Source organism: Labrus bergylta, chromosome 12 (assembly GCF_963930695.1).
Source record: "Labrus bergylta chromosome 12, fLabBer1.1, whole genome shotgun sequence".
In the NCBI taxonomy this organism is placed as follows: Eukaryota; Metazoa; Chordata; class Actinopteri; order Labriformes; family Labridae; genus Labrus; species Labrus bergylta.
In genome coordinates this window covers 14,056,766-14,077,283 of record NC_089206.1, presented here as the reverse complement: position 1 = coordinate 14,077,283, position 20,518 = coordinate 14,056,766, and the positions used below count along the sequence as shown (strand labels likewise).

At 40.3% G+C, this 20,518-nt stretch overlaps 2 protein-coding genes across 10 annotated transcripts in view; one reads left to right on the top strand and one right to left on the bottom strand.

The window, feature by feature from the left end:
- The first annotated feature begins 486 nt into the window (after positions 1 to 486).
- Positions 487 to 3,991, top strand: parapinopsina (parapinopsin a). Its single transcript, XM_020650094.3, has 5 exons — positions 487 to 1,078; positions 2,283 to 2,373; positions 2,468 to 2,705; positions 2,804 to 3,046; positions 3,166 to 3,991. Exons 1-5 carry the CDS (start codon positions 748 to 750, stop codon positions 3,304 to 3,306), a joined length of 1,044 nt encoding a protein of 347 aa, XP_020505750.1. The 5' UTR covers positions 487 to 747; the 3' UTR covers positions 3,307 to 3,991.
- Positions 3,720 to 20,518, bottom strand: part of LOC109996126 (cyclin-dependent kinase 17) — a 44,423-nt gene continuing 27,624 nt past the window's right edge. For 5 of the 9 annotated variants that reach the window (XM_065961810.1, XM_065961813.1, XM_020650086.3 and 2 more), the window contains 14 exons: positions 19,783 to 19,908; positions 14,420 to 14,476; positions 14,214 to 14,328; positions 13,926 to 14,020; positions 13,665 to 13,727; positions 13,439 to 13,562; positions 12,521 to 12,641; positions 11,944 to 12,041; positions 11,738 to 11,843; positions 11,137 to 11,179; positions 10,931 to 11,021; positions 10,774 to 10,851; positions 9,143 to 9,264; positions 3,720 to 6,551 (listed from right to left, as the gene is read on the bottom strand). In XM_065961810.1, the coding sequence (XP_065817882.1) occupies positions 9,161 to 9,264; positions 10,774 to 10,851; positions 10,931 to 11,021; positions 11,137 to 11,179; positions 11,738 to 11,843; positions 11,944 to 12,041; positions 12,521 to 12,641; positions 13,439 to 13,562; positions 13,665 to 13,727; positions 13,926 to 14,020; positions 14,214 to 14,328; positions 14,420 to 14,476; positions 19,783 to 19,908 (1,221 nt within the window). In that variant the 3' untranslated portion in view covers positions 3,720 to 6,551; positions 9,143 to 9,160. Of the gene's footprint in view, positions 6,552 to 8,662; positions 8,708 to 9,142; positions 9,265 to 10,773; positions 10,852 to 10,930; positions 11,022 to 11,136; positions 11,180 to 11,737; positions 11,844 to 11,943; positions 12,042 to 12,520; positions 12,642 to 13,438; positions 13,563 to 13,664; positions 13,728 to 13,925; positions 14,021 to 14,213; positions 14,329 to 14,419; positions 14,477 to 19,782; positions 19,909 to 20,518 lie in introns of all 9 variants that reach the window. The other 4 variants (XM_065961811.1, XM_065961814.1, XR_010667582.1 and 1 more) reach the window with 3 other exon arrangements.

The window sequence follows — 20,518 nt, the reverse complement described above, 5'->3', positions numbered from 1 at the left end:
TATGGGATCAGTTTGACATAAAAGTAATCTAATTAATTAATTTGATCCTTTTGTAGAAAATATAGATCTAAATTACACGTGTAGAATTTATATTTACAAATCTTCAAAGGTGGCTCTTGGGACTGAACATTTCTGTTATTTAGAGTTGAAGATTGTTGAGGAAAATCTAGCCAATATTTGGCTGACTGACATGTTAGCGTAACAAAAAGCCAGTCTCCATGTGCTTTATATTTAGTTTCATACAAAGATAGGTGATATCAACATGCTTTATTGGTCCATCGATGCCTTTAACCCACATGCATTTAACCCAGATCCTAAATACCATATTGTGTGACTGAATCCCTGTTTCATTAGAAAGAGCAGCTGTAAATCCAGCAATCATGGAAAGTGCAGTCTTACAGGATATTAGGCAGACTTACTTTCATCACAATCCGGATCTGTGGATTTGGTTTTCAAGAATTAAATGTCATGGTTTAGAGCACCTCTCCTTCTCTGACTGGGCTTATTAAGAGGGTCTTACCTCCCTTTCTCTTGCTTCCAGCTGCACCAGAGAAGCAAACATGGTGCAAATGTAGAAAGACCGCACTGGTCTATTCTCACATTTTCTTTTGTGTGAAGCAGTCGTTTTTCTTTGTAGGCATTGGGACTTGAATTGGATTTGTTTACAGCTCATACATGGACTGGTGACACTTTCTTTTCACACCAGGGAGCAGTCACATAAATCACGTAATCTACAGTGAGAGAAAAATGGAGCACCTAGTCCAACATGGAAACTCCTCAGCGTTTCACAACTCAGTCAACACAGAGCTCCTCTCTCAGACTGGCTACACAACACTGGCCGTCATCATGGGTGTGTTCTCCGGGGCCGGGATCATCCTCAACGTTCTGGTGATCGTGGTGACACTGAGGCACAGACAGCTGAGACAGCCGCTGAGCTATGCTCTGGTTAACCTGGCCATATGCGACCTGGGCTCTGCTCTGTTTGGAGGCATCCCCACCACAATAACCAGTGCCATGGGCTACTTCAGCCTGGGACGTGTGGGCTGCACCTTAGAGGGCTTTGCTGTGGCCTTTTTTGGTAAGTCAGCAAACATTCATCAATCTTTTTTTTTTCCCAACAGAATAGTTTGCATGTTAAAATTTAACTCACAGTTTTTTTTATAATTTAATTTGTATATAGCAGCAGAATAAGTCTTCAAATACCTCGTCAAACAGCTCATAAAAATCCTCATGTATGAGTAAAAAGGTGTTTTTTTTTTTCTTCAAATAAATACTTCAATCAAATGTTACAAGTTAGAGCACTAGCTCTGCAGTGCTAAATGGTCACTCTATACTATACATGATAGTGTTGATGCATACATGGAACATTGTATAGCTGCTACTATTATTGGGATGTTGTCGATATTTAGGATGGTTTTGATTCTGATTAGAACTCTCAAAAACAGTCGTCGATGCAGTTGTCGATGAAGATGGATTAACTTTAATCACTTAAAAATGAAAAGTCCACTGCATGTCAGCATCTGTGTCCAATCGCACTTAAAGCTGATTGTTTGCACGTTGTTTCCTCTACTCTCAATCCTTGCTTGTGTCGTACTTACTCTCTGTTATATACGTCACTTTGGATAAAAGCATCTGCTAAATGAATTGTAGAATTGTATAAGACCCCTCCAAAGGGCCACAAGACACGATATTGAATGAGTTGGGAGTTGGAGAGGATGGATGCGTATCGGAGTTGGAAAGAAAAAGACAAGAAGTTAAGCTGCACAGCGCTGATCATTTGTATGGAATCATCCCTCATTTTTTGCCTTTTTGAAATACATAGAGTGCAGCAGTGCTCAGGGGAAAAAACAAAAGTAACCAAATAAACCCATCAAGGTATATTTGGATAGAATCCCAAAGTCACATCGGAAAGTCAACGAAGGATGCAAACTAGAAATAGACATTTTGTAAAGTTTGACACACTAAAGAAATTTGGAAATAAAATCTTTGACAATGTTTCATTAGCTCATCAGTGTTTTGGATGTAAAATATTAATGGCTCATGTATGGGAAATAGTTTTCAGACTTTTGTATTACTCAAACTAACAGTAATAAAAGCACCACTATTTCGATCTTAAATGTAAAATGTATTAATTTGCGAAAGTGGAAATACTAATAAATGTATTCATATACATTAAGTTAAAGTACTTTGCTTCTTTCTACCTCTGTATTTAAACCTCTGTTTATTAGGCAAAGCTCCAAACTGGACTATATTCCACTGAAACCCTCCCTCTTTTCTGTTAGGTATAGCAAGCCTGTGTACAATTGGAGTCATTTCTGTTGAACGCTACCTAGTGGTATGTTACCCCATGGGTGCTGTCCTGTTCCAGACCAGGTAGAGTAGTGACGATCAACATATCACTCAAAGAACACAAGACAATGATTCCTCCTCCTTCCTGTGACGTACCCTCTGTGCCATCTCTCCTCAGACACGCTGTTGCAGGAGTGGTTCTGTCCTGGGTGTGGTCGTTTGTGTGGAACACCCCGCCATTGTTCGGCTGGGGAAGTTATGAGCTGGAGGGGGTGCAGACCTCCTGCGCCCCCAACTGGTACAGCCGGGATGTGGGGAACATGTCTTACATCGTCTTGTACTTCTTCCTCTGCTTTGTGATTCCATTCTCCATCATCATGGTGTCCTACTCCCGACTCCTGTGGACGCTCCGTCAGGTGAGCAAAGGCTATGTTGGCGGAGATACTCAAAGATAAAGATGTTGCTGACTCTATCTTGACAATGAGCTCTTTTTACTTGCATTTTGGTTACGTAGGTGACTAAGCTGCAGGTTTCTGAGGCAGGCAGCACACATCGAGTGGAGACGCAGGTTGCACGTATGGTGGTGGTGATGGTGTTGGCCTTCCTGTTTACCTGGCTGCCATACGCTGCCATGGCCCTCGCTGTCATCCTGGACTCCAGTCTGTACATCGACCCTGTTATAGCTACCATACCTGTTTACTTGGCTAAAAGCAGCACTTTCTACAACCCCATCATATACATCTTCATGAACAGACAGGTGAAACTAGCAGCTCGCACTTTTATATTTACAAACGCAGGAAAAAGAAAAAGAAAGATTTTCACACTTACTTAACTTTGTCTTTATATTTGACTACACTATTTGTTTGGTCCTTTCAGTTTCGAGGATACGCTGTCCACACTGTCCTGTGTGGATGGAACCCATGGGCCTCAGATCCACAAATTTCTGAGGGTGAAACCACGGTCGCTTCAATCAACAAGAGCCAAAGAGTCTCACCTAAGGAATCTTTGAAAGAATAAAAAAGACTTGCATGAGGGATCCATAAACACAACTTTGTAGACACACTCAGGAGAATAGACTTCCACGGACTAGGTACGAGGCTGCAGAATTCCTCTATTATACAATAGCATTTTTAGTGTGATTATTGGTTATTGTCTTTTTGTCTTATTGTGAGGATTGTTAAGGTTGTGTCAAAGTTAGAGGGAGTAAAGATTCAAAGACAAGACAAGACAATCTGCTTTTCCTCATCTTTTAGCCAGGGGCTGTATCACTTGAGTAAAGATTCTTACTAATAACATTGTGATCTCGTAGTAAATAGCAAAATGAGTGATGTAAAAAAACAAAACAATGGGAATGTCTATATGTAAATGATGACGTGTTATAGCTATCTTGATAGGAACGACTTCAAAGGACATATGACAAGAAAAAAAAATGAATTACATGATTTTTTTTATTGTTTTTTTTTCATCAGGTGTACACATCATCTTTGCTTCTGAAGGTCTGTTCTCAAACATGGTTCACAACCCCCCGCACACAAACAGACCTTTGTCACCCATATATGACCGTTGTATGGCTTTCATTGATACAAATCAAATTCATCAGTGTGTTATACTCCTTTTCAACACAATACTTCACTCCAGCCTTTTGGATCCAGCATGTTAAACAGCAAGAAAAAAAAAAAAAAGAAGAAGAAAAAAAAAACAACTGCCCTCGTTTTAGTCAAGTCTCACAGTTTGATCATTCACAGTCATTTCTCCCTCACTAAACAAACACAAATGCATACTCATCCTATTACCTTGGCTTTTTTTTTTAATTGATTACAGAAATATTGCTATGACTTTCATTAAAGAAGAGAAACGAGAAAAGAAAATCCAGAGTGTGAATAGCTGTATCAAACCTGTACACTTTTATATATACAGAGTGAGGGATCATCTATGTACATGCTACATACTGTACTGTCACACTCTGGGGTGGAGAAGGAGTCCTTCTGACAGGCAGAGACGAGGGATTACTTCACCCTTTCTGAATCCATTTCAGGCAAAGAAGTGATCCGAGGTCAGTGCCTGAGGAACAGAAAACTAACACAGACCATCTTCATCATAGATACAGTACATGTGGACATGGTAACTGCTTGATGTGGGAAACAGTTGTGTGCTTTTACAGCAGCTTGGAGGATGGACTTTGGTCCGGTTGTTTCTGGCAGCCTTGGAAAATAACAGCAGAGACATCAATGCTCCTGCTGTATTTTAGCGCCCAGTGAGACTTTACCGTTACAACTTCACTGTACAGCTGAAAGTCGAGTCAGATTTTTCATATAAACTAGCTGTGATGTTTTTATTTATCTTATCTAAGGTACAGTCTCCAGACATACCGAGGAGCACATTAAGGTTAATGTGTTGTAAAGTCCTGTTATAAGTTCTTGCCCCATGCACAATCTGAACCTTTTTCCCAGCTGCAGCTATTTCACAAACCATCTGACAACAGTTGTGTTCAATACACGAACATGCTTAAAGAGATGACACATAGAGACATGGGTATGGTAGCCACTAATCAGCAATATGATGGTCGAATGAGCCGAGAATGAACGACGATCAGGAAGACTGACAAGATGATGCTGAGGAATGACTATTCTTCTTCTTCACTTACACTTTAATACAGCTTTTCAAAGAGTTTCACCCCGTGTGCGACACACTCTACTCTACAGGGGAGACAAACACAACCGGCTGTACCTCACAAACATCACAAGCAATAAGTCCTGAGCTCAAGGAATGTGCAACACGTCCCCAGCCAGTCACCAGTCGCTCCGCTGGGGGGGAACACGGTAAAGACTGAGAACAGCATCCTGGAATTATCTTTGCTTCTGGCAAGTACAAAGTATGATCATATATACAGATAATAATAAAAAAAAAAATTGTAAAAATAAATGCGAGTGGAGTTGGGGGGGAGGGGAGGTTTGGGGTTTGTTGAATGATTCATGATCTTAAGAGGTATAAGCGGGTGCAAAAGAGAACATTTCAACATGGACAGCTTTACATTTACAGAACAAATCAAGACAACTTCTGAGTCAAGGCAAGAGAGGAAGGGTGTCTAAGATAAGCAGGTGAGGATTTGTACACTTTCTTTACCTCTCTGTCCTCAAAGGTTATTTATCATGTGTACCAAAACACGAGAAGTGTAGTGTGTTTTTTTGTTTGTTTTTTTTACAGCATGTGACAAATGTAATTATTGTTTACTAATCGTTTATGAGTGTTTTAATTACAGAAACCAATTCCATTATTGAAGGAGAACACTTCTGTCCTCTGGTTTACTTTTTTTTTGGTTCACAAGTTTGACTCTTTTTTTAATGTCCAGAGTGTACGTCACATCCTTCTCTCCATGAGTGACTGATGAGGTAAAGTTATGACAGCCATCCTGACCTCTACCGGACAATAAGGTGCTAAAGTTTTATCTCTGTAAACTCCTTTGATCTACAAACGTTCAAGTGAAACATCGTTGTGTGTTCATTAGAGAGAAGAGGGAGAGAGAGAGAGAGAGAGGAGAGAGAGAGAGAGAGAGAGAGAGAGAGATTGTGTGTTTGTGTGTGTTGTTTTAAAGATCATGTTGTTAAGGGCCACCAGGTCAGGCAAGGGTTTAGGGTTGAGGTGCAATATTCAGAGTTTGGATTCAGGCTGAGGCATGTAATGACAAAGCCCCGTTCTACTTCTCAGTCTCTTTATGTACAGCTAATTCAAAAAACAGAACAAAACAAAAAAGAAAGGCGCAGGACAAAGTGAAAGTTTGCTCTCTCTGTCGTGTCCACGTTTCACTCCTTCATTCCTCACAGCTCACACTTACAGCAAGTTCAGAAACAGCTGACGTCCTAAACACTGCCCTCTCCTGGATGGCGGCGGTAGTAGCAGCAAGGAGAGTCTGGTACTCTCCCACTTTTCGTCCAGCATCACGCACGTCTCAGTTTTATTTTTTACTTTTCTGTCTTTCGAGTTGAGCTGAGCCTTAAGTCTTTGTAGTTGAGTGAGAATTCTTCAGCCGTTGTTCTGTGTGTGTGTTCTGTTTCAGTGTGTGTGTGTGTGAGTGTGAGTGTGTGTGTGTTTGCTTCTTCAGCGTGTGTAAATGTGGCATTGTGTGTGTCCCTCCTTCAGTGTGTGTGTGGCGGGGTCAGTGAATGTATTTCTGACAGGGCAGCTCCATGTGCCACTGTCCTCCTCAGCTCAGCGCCCCCGCCAGCACTAAAACAACACACTCTGCCTCCTGCTCTTCCCCTGGGCTGAGAGAGAGAGAGAGAGAAAGAGAGAGAAAGAAAGAAAGAGAGATGTGAAAAAAGGGATGGATTGTCATTGAGCCACACAAACCAACCATCTGCAAAACAAACTTCATGCAAGCAACATAAAAAAATTTAAACAATACAGCTTATCTCTTTTTCCATCGATAATTTGACATTTGGCATTAAATATCAGAAAATACAAAATAATGCCAATACAAATTTCTAAGAGCCCTTAATGGTGTAATTTATTGTTCTTATCTTTAAAATGTTATCTAAGTGAAATTTCAGACAAAAAGGATTTACTTGAGCGCATGAAACCTATAACTGTAAAAAAAAAAAAAAAAAAAACTTAAAGAAATGAATCTTAACTCAGATGTTTATTTTCTTCAGCTTTAGATGTACAATCACCTGTCTGTTTAATGAGCATTAAGAAAGCTGATATAACCGCCTCCTCTCCTCTGGGATTTTAGATCCTGGTTTTAGGGATTTGCTCCTATTAGTTACAAGAGCATTAGAGAGGACTGATCCTGGGTGATCAAATCTGGCTTACAGTCTGTATTCCAGTTCATCCTTAAAGTGACGGATGATGTTAAGCTCATGCTCAAAATTTAAAATGTTTGATTTTGACTCAGCGGAAGATAATATTTTACTTTGAATCTTTCTAAAAAAAACATCAAAAAACACAAGGTACTTATTAAATTCCTAATAATTTAAATAGACTAATAAATATTGCCGAAGATATGCAGTAAATAGAGAACATACACATTCTGTGCTGCATTTTGATTGTTCAAGAAATCATTGGTCAAAGTCAACATTTTAAATCACGGCTGCTGTGAGGAACTTTCTGTTTGTGAAAGCTTTGGAGCCCCCCTGTGGACAAAGTGATCCTGTCCTGTAAACGTGTCAGTACTGGTCCCTTATGTTTCATGCTGCTGTCTTTTAACAGTAAAATATTTCATTCTCTGAATCCTTGTGGAAAAGTTAAACAAAGGATGTTTCAGCAGCTTGCTGTAAATCGCTTCATTTGACACCGACTTATAGCCTAGGGAAGTGGTTCTCAACCGGTGGGTCAGGACCCAAAAGTGGGTCGCGGGGCCATTTTCAGTGGTTTACGATGTGTGCCTGGAAGAAAAATACTGACAAGAAGTCTATAAAGGGCTTTTTTTTTTAGCAATTTGGTGTCATTCAGTTTCTTTGTTCTATGATGCTTTGTACCGTCTGAGGTCCAAACTGCACCATTTTCTTTAAATAAATAAATAAACAATATCTTAATATCTTTAGATAAATCTTGATTGGAAAAAAACAACATTTGGGTCACAAATTTTCATGAAGTAGTTGGAGGGTCCTGAGGCTTGACCAGTTGAGACCCCCTGGCCCAGGGTTCCTTACTCGAACTTTAAGCAAGCTTGAATATTTTCAACTACTATTCTTCCCATGCATCTACCAAGTCTGCACTTTTAAAGACACATTTCTACATTTTCTGTGCAGAGTCAATTTTGTAAACTTATTTGCTTTCTTTTGTTCTTTTTTTATAGTTTAAAGTCCTCGACATAAGCATGTGAAAAAATGTCTTTGGTCGTAGTGCAGCGTTGCTACCAGTGCCATGAAAAAAAAAAGATCTTATAGTTCCTCTAACCCAGTGATTCTCAACTGGTGGGTCGGGACCCAAAGGTGGGTGACTGAGCTGATTTCAGTGGGTCACGAGCATGTGAAAAAACCTGGTGTCAAACAGTTTGTAAAGCACTTTTTGAAACACGTTTGTTTTGTTCAGAGTATTGCTTCAATCAGATGTTTTGCATTGTCTGAAAACATTTGACGGAAGATGCAAACTGCAAAAAACTGCACAATTTTGCATTAAAAAAATCTGATTTGTTGAATAATATCAGATATTTCGATCACGGTTTTTCAGGGAGTAGTTGGTGGTGGGTCCTGAGGCTAGACGAGTTGAGAAGCACTGCTCTAACCTGTGAAACGTTGTGTTATCTCATGAAGCAGAAGCTGCATTTCACTTCAGAAAACACAGCAGAAAAACACACATATATATTGTGATAGGAAATGCCTTTAAAATACACAGCCAACCAAAAACACACACGCCACACCACACCCTCACTTACAGACTCACAAAGGCTACATCTCTCGTCGTAGAAACCTAAACAGGGCTGCAAATGAAAAGAATCAAATGACTCATCCCTGTTCTGTGATCACATTCTTCTCTTTTATGAATAAACACTCTTGATGCCCATTTCATCCCAGAAACAAACACTGGGAGTGGCTCACTCTGAGAAAAAGAGGATTAGGTAAGTTAAAGCTGAGGTGAAGCCAGGCAGGAGAAAAAAAGGGGAGAGGAAAGAACAAAAAAAAAAAAGAGAGACAAAGAAAAACACAATGGAAAGAAGAAAAGGATGAAAGTTTGAACAGGTAACAGACAATGTGCAGCTCTAGTTTCAGGGGATGCAAAGTGAGGAGCTGTACACGAAGGAGGATTGCCTCAAATACAAGGTGTAAATAGACAGAAGAAAAGCTGCTAAATAGACAGTCAAACAGAAAAGAGAGGAAAAACAGCAGACAGACAGAATGAAAGAGTACGTATTTACCAGAAGGATAGGGACCACTCAGCCAGTGGAAGTGGAAGACAGATTGTGACTCTGAGCCCTGGGATTGGCTGCTTCTCTCTGGAAGTACTGCGAGGGTGCGGAGCCTAGCTTATGGGCCATCGCTTTTTTTGGGGGGGTAAGGTGAGAAAGTGGGGGGGGGGAAAGGTGGGGAATATTGAGTTGTTGCAGAAGAGTTGAAAGCAGGGCACACAAAGGAGATAGAAGGGATTGCGGAATAGACGAACATTTGCAAAAGGAGAGCGCATGGGTGACAAGAAAGAGGAAGGACGGTTTATCAGAAGAAGACAGGGAGGCAGGGGAAGCAGGAAGAAAGAAGACACAGACTGTGATAGAGACAGAAACACTGACGTAGATCTAAGCAAATGTAACAAAGATACATAAGGTATGCAAGACAGTAAGATAAGATAGTTCTAACAGAGATAGTTAAAAAAAAACATCTCCAGTAACTGAATACTTTCTCAATAGTTGGTCACCCATCCCCATTTGTTATCAAATGCCCTTAGCTTTAAGTGTGAACATCTTTCAACATTTGATCATTTTATTTTCATAACAAAATGTAGCATTGAATCTGACACGCTGAAGCATGCTGACTTGTTTTGATTGGTAGTAAATATTGTATGCGAGTCAACAAAAATACTAGCATCAATTTTAGGCTAAGAGCTAAATACCAACGGTAGCATGGATGACAATGCTAGGTAAAGAAAAGCGAACAAGATCTGCACACCAACAAGCTCCCGTTTGAAGGATTTATTGATATCCTCACTTGAGGAAGAGCATGTTGGCGCCAAACGTCACTTATCAATAAATCCTTGTAACGGCAGCTTATTGGTGTGCGGATCTTTTTTGCTTTTATTTTTTATTTTTTTTACCTATTTGTGTTTTTGGATCCAGAACCCACTGAGGGATGTGCATGTCTTTTGGGATTTTTCCTGATGAGTATGCTAACATTCTGTTTGGCAGTTATTATGTTGACAATGTTTTCCAAACTCAGCACAGTTGTGCGCATGCTAGTTATCATGCTTGTTTGCAGCATTTTGAACGTACCAAACTTAAGTGGACAAATACAGTTTTTGACTAGGTGACGGCGCTAGATGCAGAATGAAACGCTCGCCAAAGAGGTTGAAAATAAATTCTAATGAGGACATTTCAAACAAATCTTACTCGAAACATGTTAGCTTGTTTGCATGTGATGGAGAAAACCAAGAGAGCCGCCCATACAGATCTAAAAGCGTGACCTTCTCTGCCCTACACACATCTTACTGCAGAAGTAACTGCTATCTGCATGCACCCTAACTCTATTTGGACCTTCAAATATACTTGCTTTAAAAATGTATTTCAGCATCTGGAGTTTGCGATCAACGGAAAGCAGCAACCTGTGATTAGACTGTGTGTGACATGTAGAACCACACAGTGACATGAAAGACGACATAAAGCAAAGAGTTGGACAGAGAGAAAGTAAAGAGAAAGAGTAGGAAGAGGACAGGAAGCAAGACCTCATTTCTATCATATTCCTCTTGAGAATTCCTCACGTCTGCTTGCCCCCCCCGACCCCCGACCCCCGACCCCCCCCCCCTTCGCTCTCATTTTGTTTTTGTATCGTGCTCACTTACCTGACTCTGGGTAGACAGAGGACCTTTTCCCTGGATCTTTCTGTAGCTGAATGCCCTTTACAGAGAAGATTGAGGCAGCTGAAACAACAGACAGTTAGTGAGTCAGTGTTTGTGAGCCACGCCTGTATGTTCATCATGACTAAGTGTATGCACTCACTGTCAGCCAGTGTTTGAACCTCCTCCCCGAGGCTCCTGAAATACGATTGTCTGAGAGCATCCTCAGCTGATACCCGTTTCTTAGCCTCAAACTACAGACACATAAAGATAGATAATGGATATAATGACAGGATTATTCGTTTTTAATTCAATGCATTAGGTGAACATTTATTAAAAGTATGACTCATTATGGGAAATCTTTGTTACCTGTAGAAGCATTGAGAGCAAGTCATGACCATCACTGTCTATCCTGTGTTACAGGAAGCAAGAGAAAAGAGGGTGAGACATGAGGGCAAAGTGACAGAAGGAGAGAATTGAGTTCCAGGGTAGCTAAACATTGAGGTAAGACATAATGGAGCAGCAGAGGGGGAAATGGTTGTGTAGAGCTTCTTCTACTGGTAGATCGGTTCTCAACTTCAATGAAAGCAGCAGGGGATAAGCAAAAGTGCAATAAGCATTGCTCTTTGATGTCCAGTGAACACTGCCCCCTACAGGCCTGGAGCACTTCACTCAGGTGCGATGTAGAATTTTTAGGTTGCATTTCGTTGCTAGGTTAATCTTTTCAGTTTGCGTTGCAGATTATCTTTCACAGCATTTGCTTTATATTTGCAGCACGTTTTTCATTTGCAGCGTGGTTTTGTTGTTGCATTACTTCTGAATTTTCAGCAAGTTTCAGCAACAATAAACCCCAAAAAACCTGTTTCAATGTGAATTCAGAATTCTCAAAGTCATTTTAAGGGACTTAAAAAAAACTATAAAGCTATCTTTTAATATACTGTTACACACACATGCAGCCATAGCTACACACCTTGGTGCGTGGTTGACGAGAGGCTCTGCATTGTACTGGGGGAAATTGTACGTCTTGAACTCTTCACTGGTCGTGCTACCAGGCCAAGTCTCTTCTGTGGGGGTACCTGGTGAATAGAAATCATCAGCCAAATTATTATTAGGATGCACATGCAAAAATAAAAAAACACGCAAAAGCTCATCCAGATTCTGCTGTGTTTGTCTCACCTAGGATACGAAATATGAGGTGAAGCTCATCCTCCACAGTGGATCCAGGGAAGAGAGGTCTGCCAGTGATCATTTCATAAAAGATGCATCCAACACCCCTGGAGAGAAACAGTAGGAATGAGCTAATGTGATTTGATAAAAAATACAGCATATGTGGAGGACATGGGACATTAACAAACAATTTTCTTGTGCTGTCTTGTTACAACACTTCAACATGACTTCTGCATTGTAATGTTGACTTTGTCTGCTGTCTAATCCCTCTAGTTAGTTGGTTAAAATTCATAAAACATACAAAGTATAGTAAAACTAAGGCCAACCCTTTAGGAGTAGTACCTTAATAGGTTTACAAGGCATAGAACAAAACTGCATCCCAAAGTTCCCTCTCAAACCGCTCATAACGCTCACAACTTAACTAAAGATAACCGATTTATGAAATATGAGCTGTGTCACAAGCAACTAAAAAATGGAGAAAATATCGATTTTTTTTTTAAGGCATGCACATTAAGACAAAAATGCATCCAGGAAGAGACTGACCAGCAGAGGTGGTGTCATGTGCTGTGGATGTGTGTTTGCTCACCACATATCAATGGGTGTGGAGTACTCAGTGGAGCCTAGAAGAACATCGGGTGGTCTGTACCATAATGTCACAACTTCATTGGAGTAGGTCTTTGTGGGAACAGACTTGGCTCTCGCCAAACCTTAAATAAATCACAAAAAAATGATGTTAGTCAAAATAAATATTACTTTCTTTTACTTTCAATTTTGGGATTTAGGGGACTCACTGAACAGAATTTCATTCTTGAATCAAGAACAGATTTTATATTTCACTCTAATTGAATTTGAACTTGTAAAAACTGCATGTGTGTTATATATCAGTGGATTTTTAAAATCCTTATTTATAACCTTGTTTTAACTGAAGAACACAGAAAGTCTAGTGAAGACAATGAAAGACTATGTATGACTGTATGTAATATTATATTACTACCTAAAGAGGGCAGTGTTGGATGGTGGTTTAATTCAAACTGTGCTGTCTGCTTGGGTCTTAACACTAGTTCGGTCTCTAGGGGCCGCTAGTGAGGCTCTCAAATTGGACTCCTTTTGTAATTAATATCATATAATAAAAGTCAAACTCTCTAAATCACGGGCTAACTGTAGCAACAAACAAGTAAAAATGGAGGGTACATGTTCAACTTGAGCTCATAAAAGAATGCTGAGCAACCATTGGAAGAAATGATTTCGTTATCTGTGTTAAGCAGATGAATTTGTCATAATGTCAATGCTGTTAATTAGCTCTGTATAATGCATGTGTTAATCCCTCTTTTCATGACAGCTCTGAACATTTTGAAATGAAAATGGCAGTCATGATTAGAAAAATATAGCGCATAAGTTCAAAAAGTGCAATATCAACAAAAATGATTGTTTTCACTCATGAACCACTTTAGCAAGTTGCATGATAATAGTTTTAGTTTGTATTGACATAAGAGTGGTGACGTACCAAAGTCTGCCAGTTTGAGCTCTCCCTTTTCATTGATGAGCAGGTTCTGAGGTTTAAGGTCTCTGTGGAGGACCTTCCTTCTGTGGCAGTATGCCAGACCTCGCAACAGCTGGAAGAGAAATATCTGGAGTGTAGAGGGGAGGGGGGCAAAAGTATGAGTTAATACTACATAACAAAAATATTAATTAAAATATTATGACATTCAGTGGCATCACATCTCTAATACCTTGACATTGTGAACACTCATGATGTTCCCGCAGTCATCCATGTACTGCTTCAGATCTTTTTCCTAATGTGAGCAAAAGAAAGAAAGAAAGAAAGAAAGAAAGAAAGAAAGAAAGAAAGAAAGAAAGAAAGAAAGAAAGAAATTAGAATGAAAAAATGTATGAAAAAAAAGAAACTAGTGCATAAATCCTCATTTAAATATTACACATCCTCTGAAGACACTCAAAACAAACATACACACATTCAGAGAATAGACACTCACCAGATACTCAAACACGAGTGTCAGGCACTTGTCAGTGTGGATAATGTCATGGAGAGTGACAATATTGGCGTGCTTCAAGTCTTTCAGTAGAGACACTGAAGAGGGAGACACATCAGAGTCTGTCAGTCAAACACAGCCAACGAGGGAGAACGACAACAGCTAAAGGCAAAAGGGATGAGTAACTGCTGTATTGTACAACAACAACACAACCTTTCAAGGGTTTGACAACAAGGTCCTGTGTTGACCTGTAAAATCTTTCTTCCAAACATGTGATTAGTGATTTGGTACCTTCTCTGATGGCAGTGCAGGGCGCACCCTCCTCATGCTCCAGCCGGATCTCCTTCAGAGCTACTAAGTTGTCTGTTAACTTGCTTCGCCCCTTAAACACTGTAGCATAGGTCCCCTACAGAGACAGACAGCGTGGCAATGCATTTAGCAGAGGATTTGAGCAGTTTGTTTGTCATCAGTGTTTTTGTTTTTTTAAATGAACTCACCTCCCCTAGTTTATCCAGTTTGATGTAGGTCTCAAGTTTCCCAAAGCCGATTTCAGACTAGAAAAGATAGAGAAAAAAAAACTTAGTGAGGAAGTGTTTGGCCCTATCAATGTGAATTAACACTAAGCTGTTGTTTTTTTATTTACAGCACAATTGCAGGTCATGCTAGGCTGCTCCACGATGTTAAAGCTAATCTCTGGAGCTAAATCCTCCAGGCCCGGGGCTTTAAATTCAGATTTCTGGCATGTTGCTGTTGACATTTGACCTTAAACTGCACAGCTCTGATTCATCAGGCCTGGATTTTCTGTGTCTCTGTTTGTGTTCTGATGCTAAGACATTAGCTTGGTTTTCCCACTACTGACATTCACTGCTACACTAAATGAAGCTGGGGCACATCTGCATCTCAACCAAGGAAGAAGTAAACATTAAGTTGTAAAATCAATTTATCAGATTGGATTAAGTATAATTTATCTTAACATTTTGCATGATTTAAGTTTTTTTTTGTTTTTTTTTACACATTTGGGTGTTCACGACTCTGGTTCTGACATCACAATTTTCCAGGGGGGGGTCAAATAAAATACCAAAATTACATTTCTCCTCAGAACCTTCTTCTTCTGTAACTTAAATGCTGCAAACTAAGTGATGTCATTGTCAGATATACATGTAACAGTCAGCCACAGCATGTCAGTATAACAGATTAAACTAAATCTCTTCCACTCCAGATATCTTAAACGGTATTCCTTATTTACTTCTGAACATTTCTAAACATAGAAGAAGGCATATTTCAGCGTCTTTAGACACAGAATGAATTCTGAATTCAGTTAATAAAGGTTTTGCTGCATAATGTATGTGGCCCCTGGGTTTCAATGTCATAAATTATAGATGGGTGTAGCTATGTCAAGCTGTGATACCCACAGGCCTGCCACGGTTAATCCCTCCCCCTGTTCTTTTTCAGTACTCATTTGTCCATCTCTTTCAGGTTTCTGATTCCGCCATCTTTTTTTAATTGCTCATCTCTCTGAACCAAAACATTCCCCTCGATGTTGTGCTGCCCCCGTCCCACTCTGATGCTGATATTTCTGCCAGGCCAGTGTTCAGGCTACGTTCGTGTGTCTATGTGAGCGTATGAGGGGGAGGGTCTCCTGTGACCAAGTTAGCTGATGAAGCATGTGATCTTTTTAAAGGCATGCCTAAAAGCCGACATGAGAACAGGATCAGGCACAGGATGACACACGTATACGCTGAAACAAGTGTGTGTACATGGGTATGCATGATTTGCGATTTGCATAACTAATTAGCAGGAATAACCTTTTTATGTATGTATTAGAGTCAATGTCTCATTTAATCTCTGGTCAATTTCTATAAAAAAGGGGAAAAAAAGAGATGCACGCTAACACACACACACACACACACACACACACACACACACACACACACACACAGCTCCCATGTCAGTGTGTGTGATGGGCTGTCAGGAGCTGCTGCTGAGCTCTGCTGCTCTTTTGGCAGGGGAGTCGGTCTCATGAGCAAATCACACACACAGTGAGTGACACTAACAGACATTCAAAAAAACATATCAAAAACACAAACATATGTGAAGGCCACCTCCCCCAAACACACACATACACACACACGCACACACACACACACACACACACACACACACACACACACACACACACAGAACCCACTCCAGGAATAAAACATCTGTGGTCTCTAGCATTTTCTTAAGTGTCTCTAAAACAAAGGAAGGCCGAGCTTTTCACCTCCAGCATGCAACTGCACTCTGTGTGTTCACCTTACAGACCTAAACCTTTATGTGTGTGTGTGTGTGTGTGTGCGCGTGTGTGTTCCTGCGTATGCTTTGGACGGCAACGGGTTCATTTAATTCCCAACGCTCCAGTGAGCTAGCTCAGCAGAACTAGGTCAGACCAAGTTTTAGTGACAAAACTAAAGCAACATAAAACCTAACAAAGTGTGCGTGTGTGTTCTGTCGGTGCCTATTCAGGACGTGAGCAGACATTTAGTTCAGATAGATGATCTGACAGCAGAAGGAAGGAAGGTGAGAAGAGAGATGTCTGCAGCTGGATCCAATGCGCTATGGGAAGAAATTCCATTAACTTGACTTTTTCATTTTTAAACACTGTACCAACCGGAAGAAGGCTTGATGAGAGAGAGAGAGAGAGAGAGAGAGAGAGAGAGAGAGAGAGGGTGGGTTGAGAGTACAGTGGAACATTTTTTAAATTCCACAAAGGAAAGAGGTAGGAGGAAAGTAGAAGCATTTCATTAACATGATGCCGCCACTTTTGAGGACTTCAATCAATCTACCAATAAACGTCTTGCACTGTGACAATTTATCCCGCCCATTTATCTCGCCCACATTAACAGACAAGGTGTTGCTTTGGATGGACACTAATACTCAAAAATGAACTGAAAAGAAAAAGTCATATTATTGAATTTCTGATTCAGTTTTACCGATATAAAGTCCAATAATCTGTCACTGCAGGGTTGAACGGGTTCACAAAAAGTGAGCGCTGCATAACACTGCTGAGTGTTGAGGTTTGAGATAAAAATGACATCTCTTTATTCAGCACAATGGAACACTGAATCTCATTGGATTGCTTTGAATAATTGATTATCAATGGGCAACAGCAGCCAGGACAGAAAACTGATACCGACCAACTTCGCTAACATTACATTGGAAACGATTCAAAGATCAAAATACATGGTTTCAAATGTGAGCACCTGTTAACGGACACCCGACACGCGTTCTATGTTACAGTGACAAATGACAAGCGGGTAACACAAAAGCCATCATGCCTAGGAGCATACCTCATATTAAAGCTTAGACTCATTCAGTGAGAGTGATGAAGCACACTTAATGCAGACACTCAGGAGACATTCATTTATTATTCATTTGCAATGCTAGCTTTTTTCCAACTTGTCTTAGACTTGGACCAAGTAAACAACTACAGCAGCTCAAGCTAACCTGAGAATTAAAACTATCAGGAATGTGTTTACAGAAGCAGGGCATCGAAATCAACTCAAAATAAGCTGAATAAGCTGCCCAATAAGCACGGCACATTCAGAACAAATGTCTGCAAGGATTGCATCATACTGCTTAGCCTGGGAACCAGACGAATCTGTGAGCTCATGTTTGATTTGCTCTGGCACTTGTGTCTTGTCCCACTCCCGTTGGGCAAACATCCAGCCGACCAGTTTAGGATAAGTTAATCACAACAGTGTATCCAATAAGGGGCAGGTTAAAGAGACATTGAGGAACTTTCATAAACAACCAAGATGGAACATTCTGAACTGCTACCGTGTTTATATTAAACAAACTTGGCCATAGTACAGGTTATGTACACATGATAAGAATTGGCTTCTGAATTGTGAAACATCAAAAGCCAATGTATTTATTTAATGGGGCCTTATAAATTGGAGTAAAAGTTAGCTCACTAACTTGGCAGGCTTACGAACATGTTTCATTGTTCTGATTTGGTTGAGGCATCCAGAGGAATTGGTCTGTGCCTTAGAAAGAAATGAACTGAGAAGTTCCAGATTCCCGAGACTACAATATTAATAAAAACACAATCTGGATGTGCCTTCACTTCCTACACAGGCAGCGACAGAGAACAATAAAAACCTTTCTTTTCCTGCCTCCAAACAGAGTTTCCGCTCAGACAGGCTTTTTAAATGATCTCAGACGTTATTACTATCCATTCCTCTGGACGTGTATTTCTTTATACTTTCTACATCTCCACCACTTCTTCATTTATTTATTGTACTATTATCAATTTGCACACATTCATCTGCTTACATAAAGCTCTGTTTACATCTGTCTCCCACTGTTAGTCCAATTACTGTCTACTTATATCTTTAGTCTACTTTCTTCATGTTGTGTTTTTTATTTTATATTTGAAATCTACCTTGAACTGTCTTTAATGCTCCTTTTTGGTCTAATTATACTGCTCTATGTGTCTTTGAATTGCCCCCCAGGGACAAATAAAGTTCTTAGAATTAAAAAACTGAAGAATCTCTTGTCATCCCCCCTCTGCATCTTCCCCTCTCCTCCTCTCAACTCACTTCAAGGTGTCCTGGTGTGTAATCCCTGTCAAGAGGGGAGCTGCAGCAGATGACTGTGACACTGCTGCTGAATTATTGATCGGTCTATTACATCAGATGCATGCAACCCAACAACCCTAAAGATAACCAGAGAGCCAAATACAAGCAAGTCAGAAAACATCTACCACTCATTGACATTGTAAATACACAAATGTCTCAAAAGTCTACCCCCTTCTCCTAATGCACTCTTACACCATAAACCTCTATTCCTCCTGCAAAACCCTCTTCTACAGCTCTTTCTTTTCATCTCTGTTTGACTCCTGCAGGAAGGCTGCGTCATTAAATCACTTCAAGCAGAGAGCCAAAGGCTGGGCTCCGGCCATTCTCAATAATAACAACAAAATTGTCTGTTGGAGAGCCAATCCTTTATGCTTTCCCATAGTTAAGAGAGGTTTTTCAGAATCACATTCAAACTCTCTTCAAGTTCAAGTACTCTCTTACTTTATTTATTCGTGTATGCAGGGAAACGAAAAGACAGGAGTGATGTGAAATAAAGTGAAACAAGTAAAAAACAACAGCAGTACTTTGCTGCAACACAAAAGCTAGTCAAACGACATGCTGCATATTCATGTATACATATCTCTCCATACAGCCAACGGTGAACCCCTCCTCTCTCTCCCAGCCCCAGTTTCATACCCATAATGCTCTTGGCCTGGATACATAATACAGAGTGAATTTATCATCCATCCCCCTACTGGGCTATTGTAAGCTCTAAAGCATCTCTTATTGTGTATTTAAAATGAGCGTATGTTGATGTCATGGCAGTGCGTGTGTGTGTGTGTGTGTGTGTGTGTGTGTGTGTGTGTGTGTGTGTGTGTGTGTGTGTGTGTGTGTGTGTGTGTGTGTGTGTGTGTGTGTGTGTGTGTGTGTATAGGTAAAATGGCACTATAGCACAATAGAATTGAAGGTTCACAAAACTGTTGTTTCAAATCCATGCTACAACAAAAAAGCAACACACACCAAGCTGTACTCGCAGAGGTGCACAAACCAACACATAACCAATCAGCTTACTAAACTAAGTAAACTAGTTTTAGCTGCTTTTGATGCAAACACAAACACAAACACACACACACACACACACACACACACACACACACACACACACACACACACACACACACACACACACACACACACACACACACACACACACACACACACACACACACACACACACACACACACACACACACACACACAGAGATGCAAATAAGCACACAGACACAATGAGCACTGACCAATGAAGCGCGTCGTAGCCTGCGGCTCATGGGCTTGTCGAAAGGCGGGCTGTTCATGGCAAACTTCTCCAAGTAGCCCTCCGGTAGCCTGATATCAGCCGGGAGAGACAAACGCTTGTTGATGTCCTTAAGAGAACGAAAAGGATTTGAGGAGAAGAGGAGAGGTTAAAATGATAAATTACACATTCATCATGTAAAAAAATATCAATCACAACTTAATTGTTATTTTTTTGGCTTCAACTAGAACCTGTTATCCTTTGAAAACATTGTTTTGATTTAAAGAGGAGTTTCTATGCACATTTGACACCTACACCACCGGGTTTTATATTTATATATCCAAGATGCCTAGATACATGCTCAATGCCACAAAAAAAAGGTTATTGGATCGCAGTGTTTTGCCCTGAGGTCGTCTTCAGGCGATCATTTTTTTAACATGATCACCTGAAGAAGAAAAAACGTGGCATTGAGCAGGTGTGTGGGCAAACCTTTCTCTTTTCCTTGCTGTTGTTTTTTAATTGTCCTGAGACTACAGTACGTGATGTGAGTATAACCAGCCCTTTTCTACCATTCAATTATGACCATGATACATGTTGCAATATACTGTACATTCAACATTGACATTTGTTTTCATCAGTGCTGTTCGGTGCACAAACAATGAATTGTTGACACTTCATAAATGACCACAGAGGTGTATGTTAATTTGGGTCAAGACGTCCTTTTCCATTCACTGTTCATT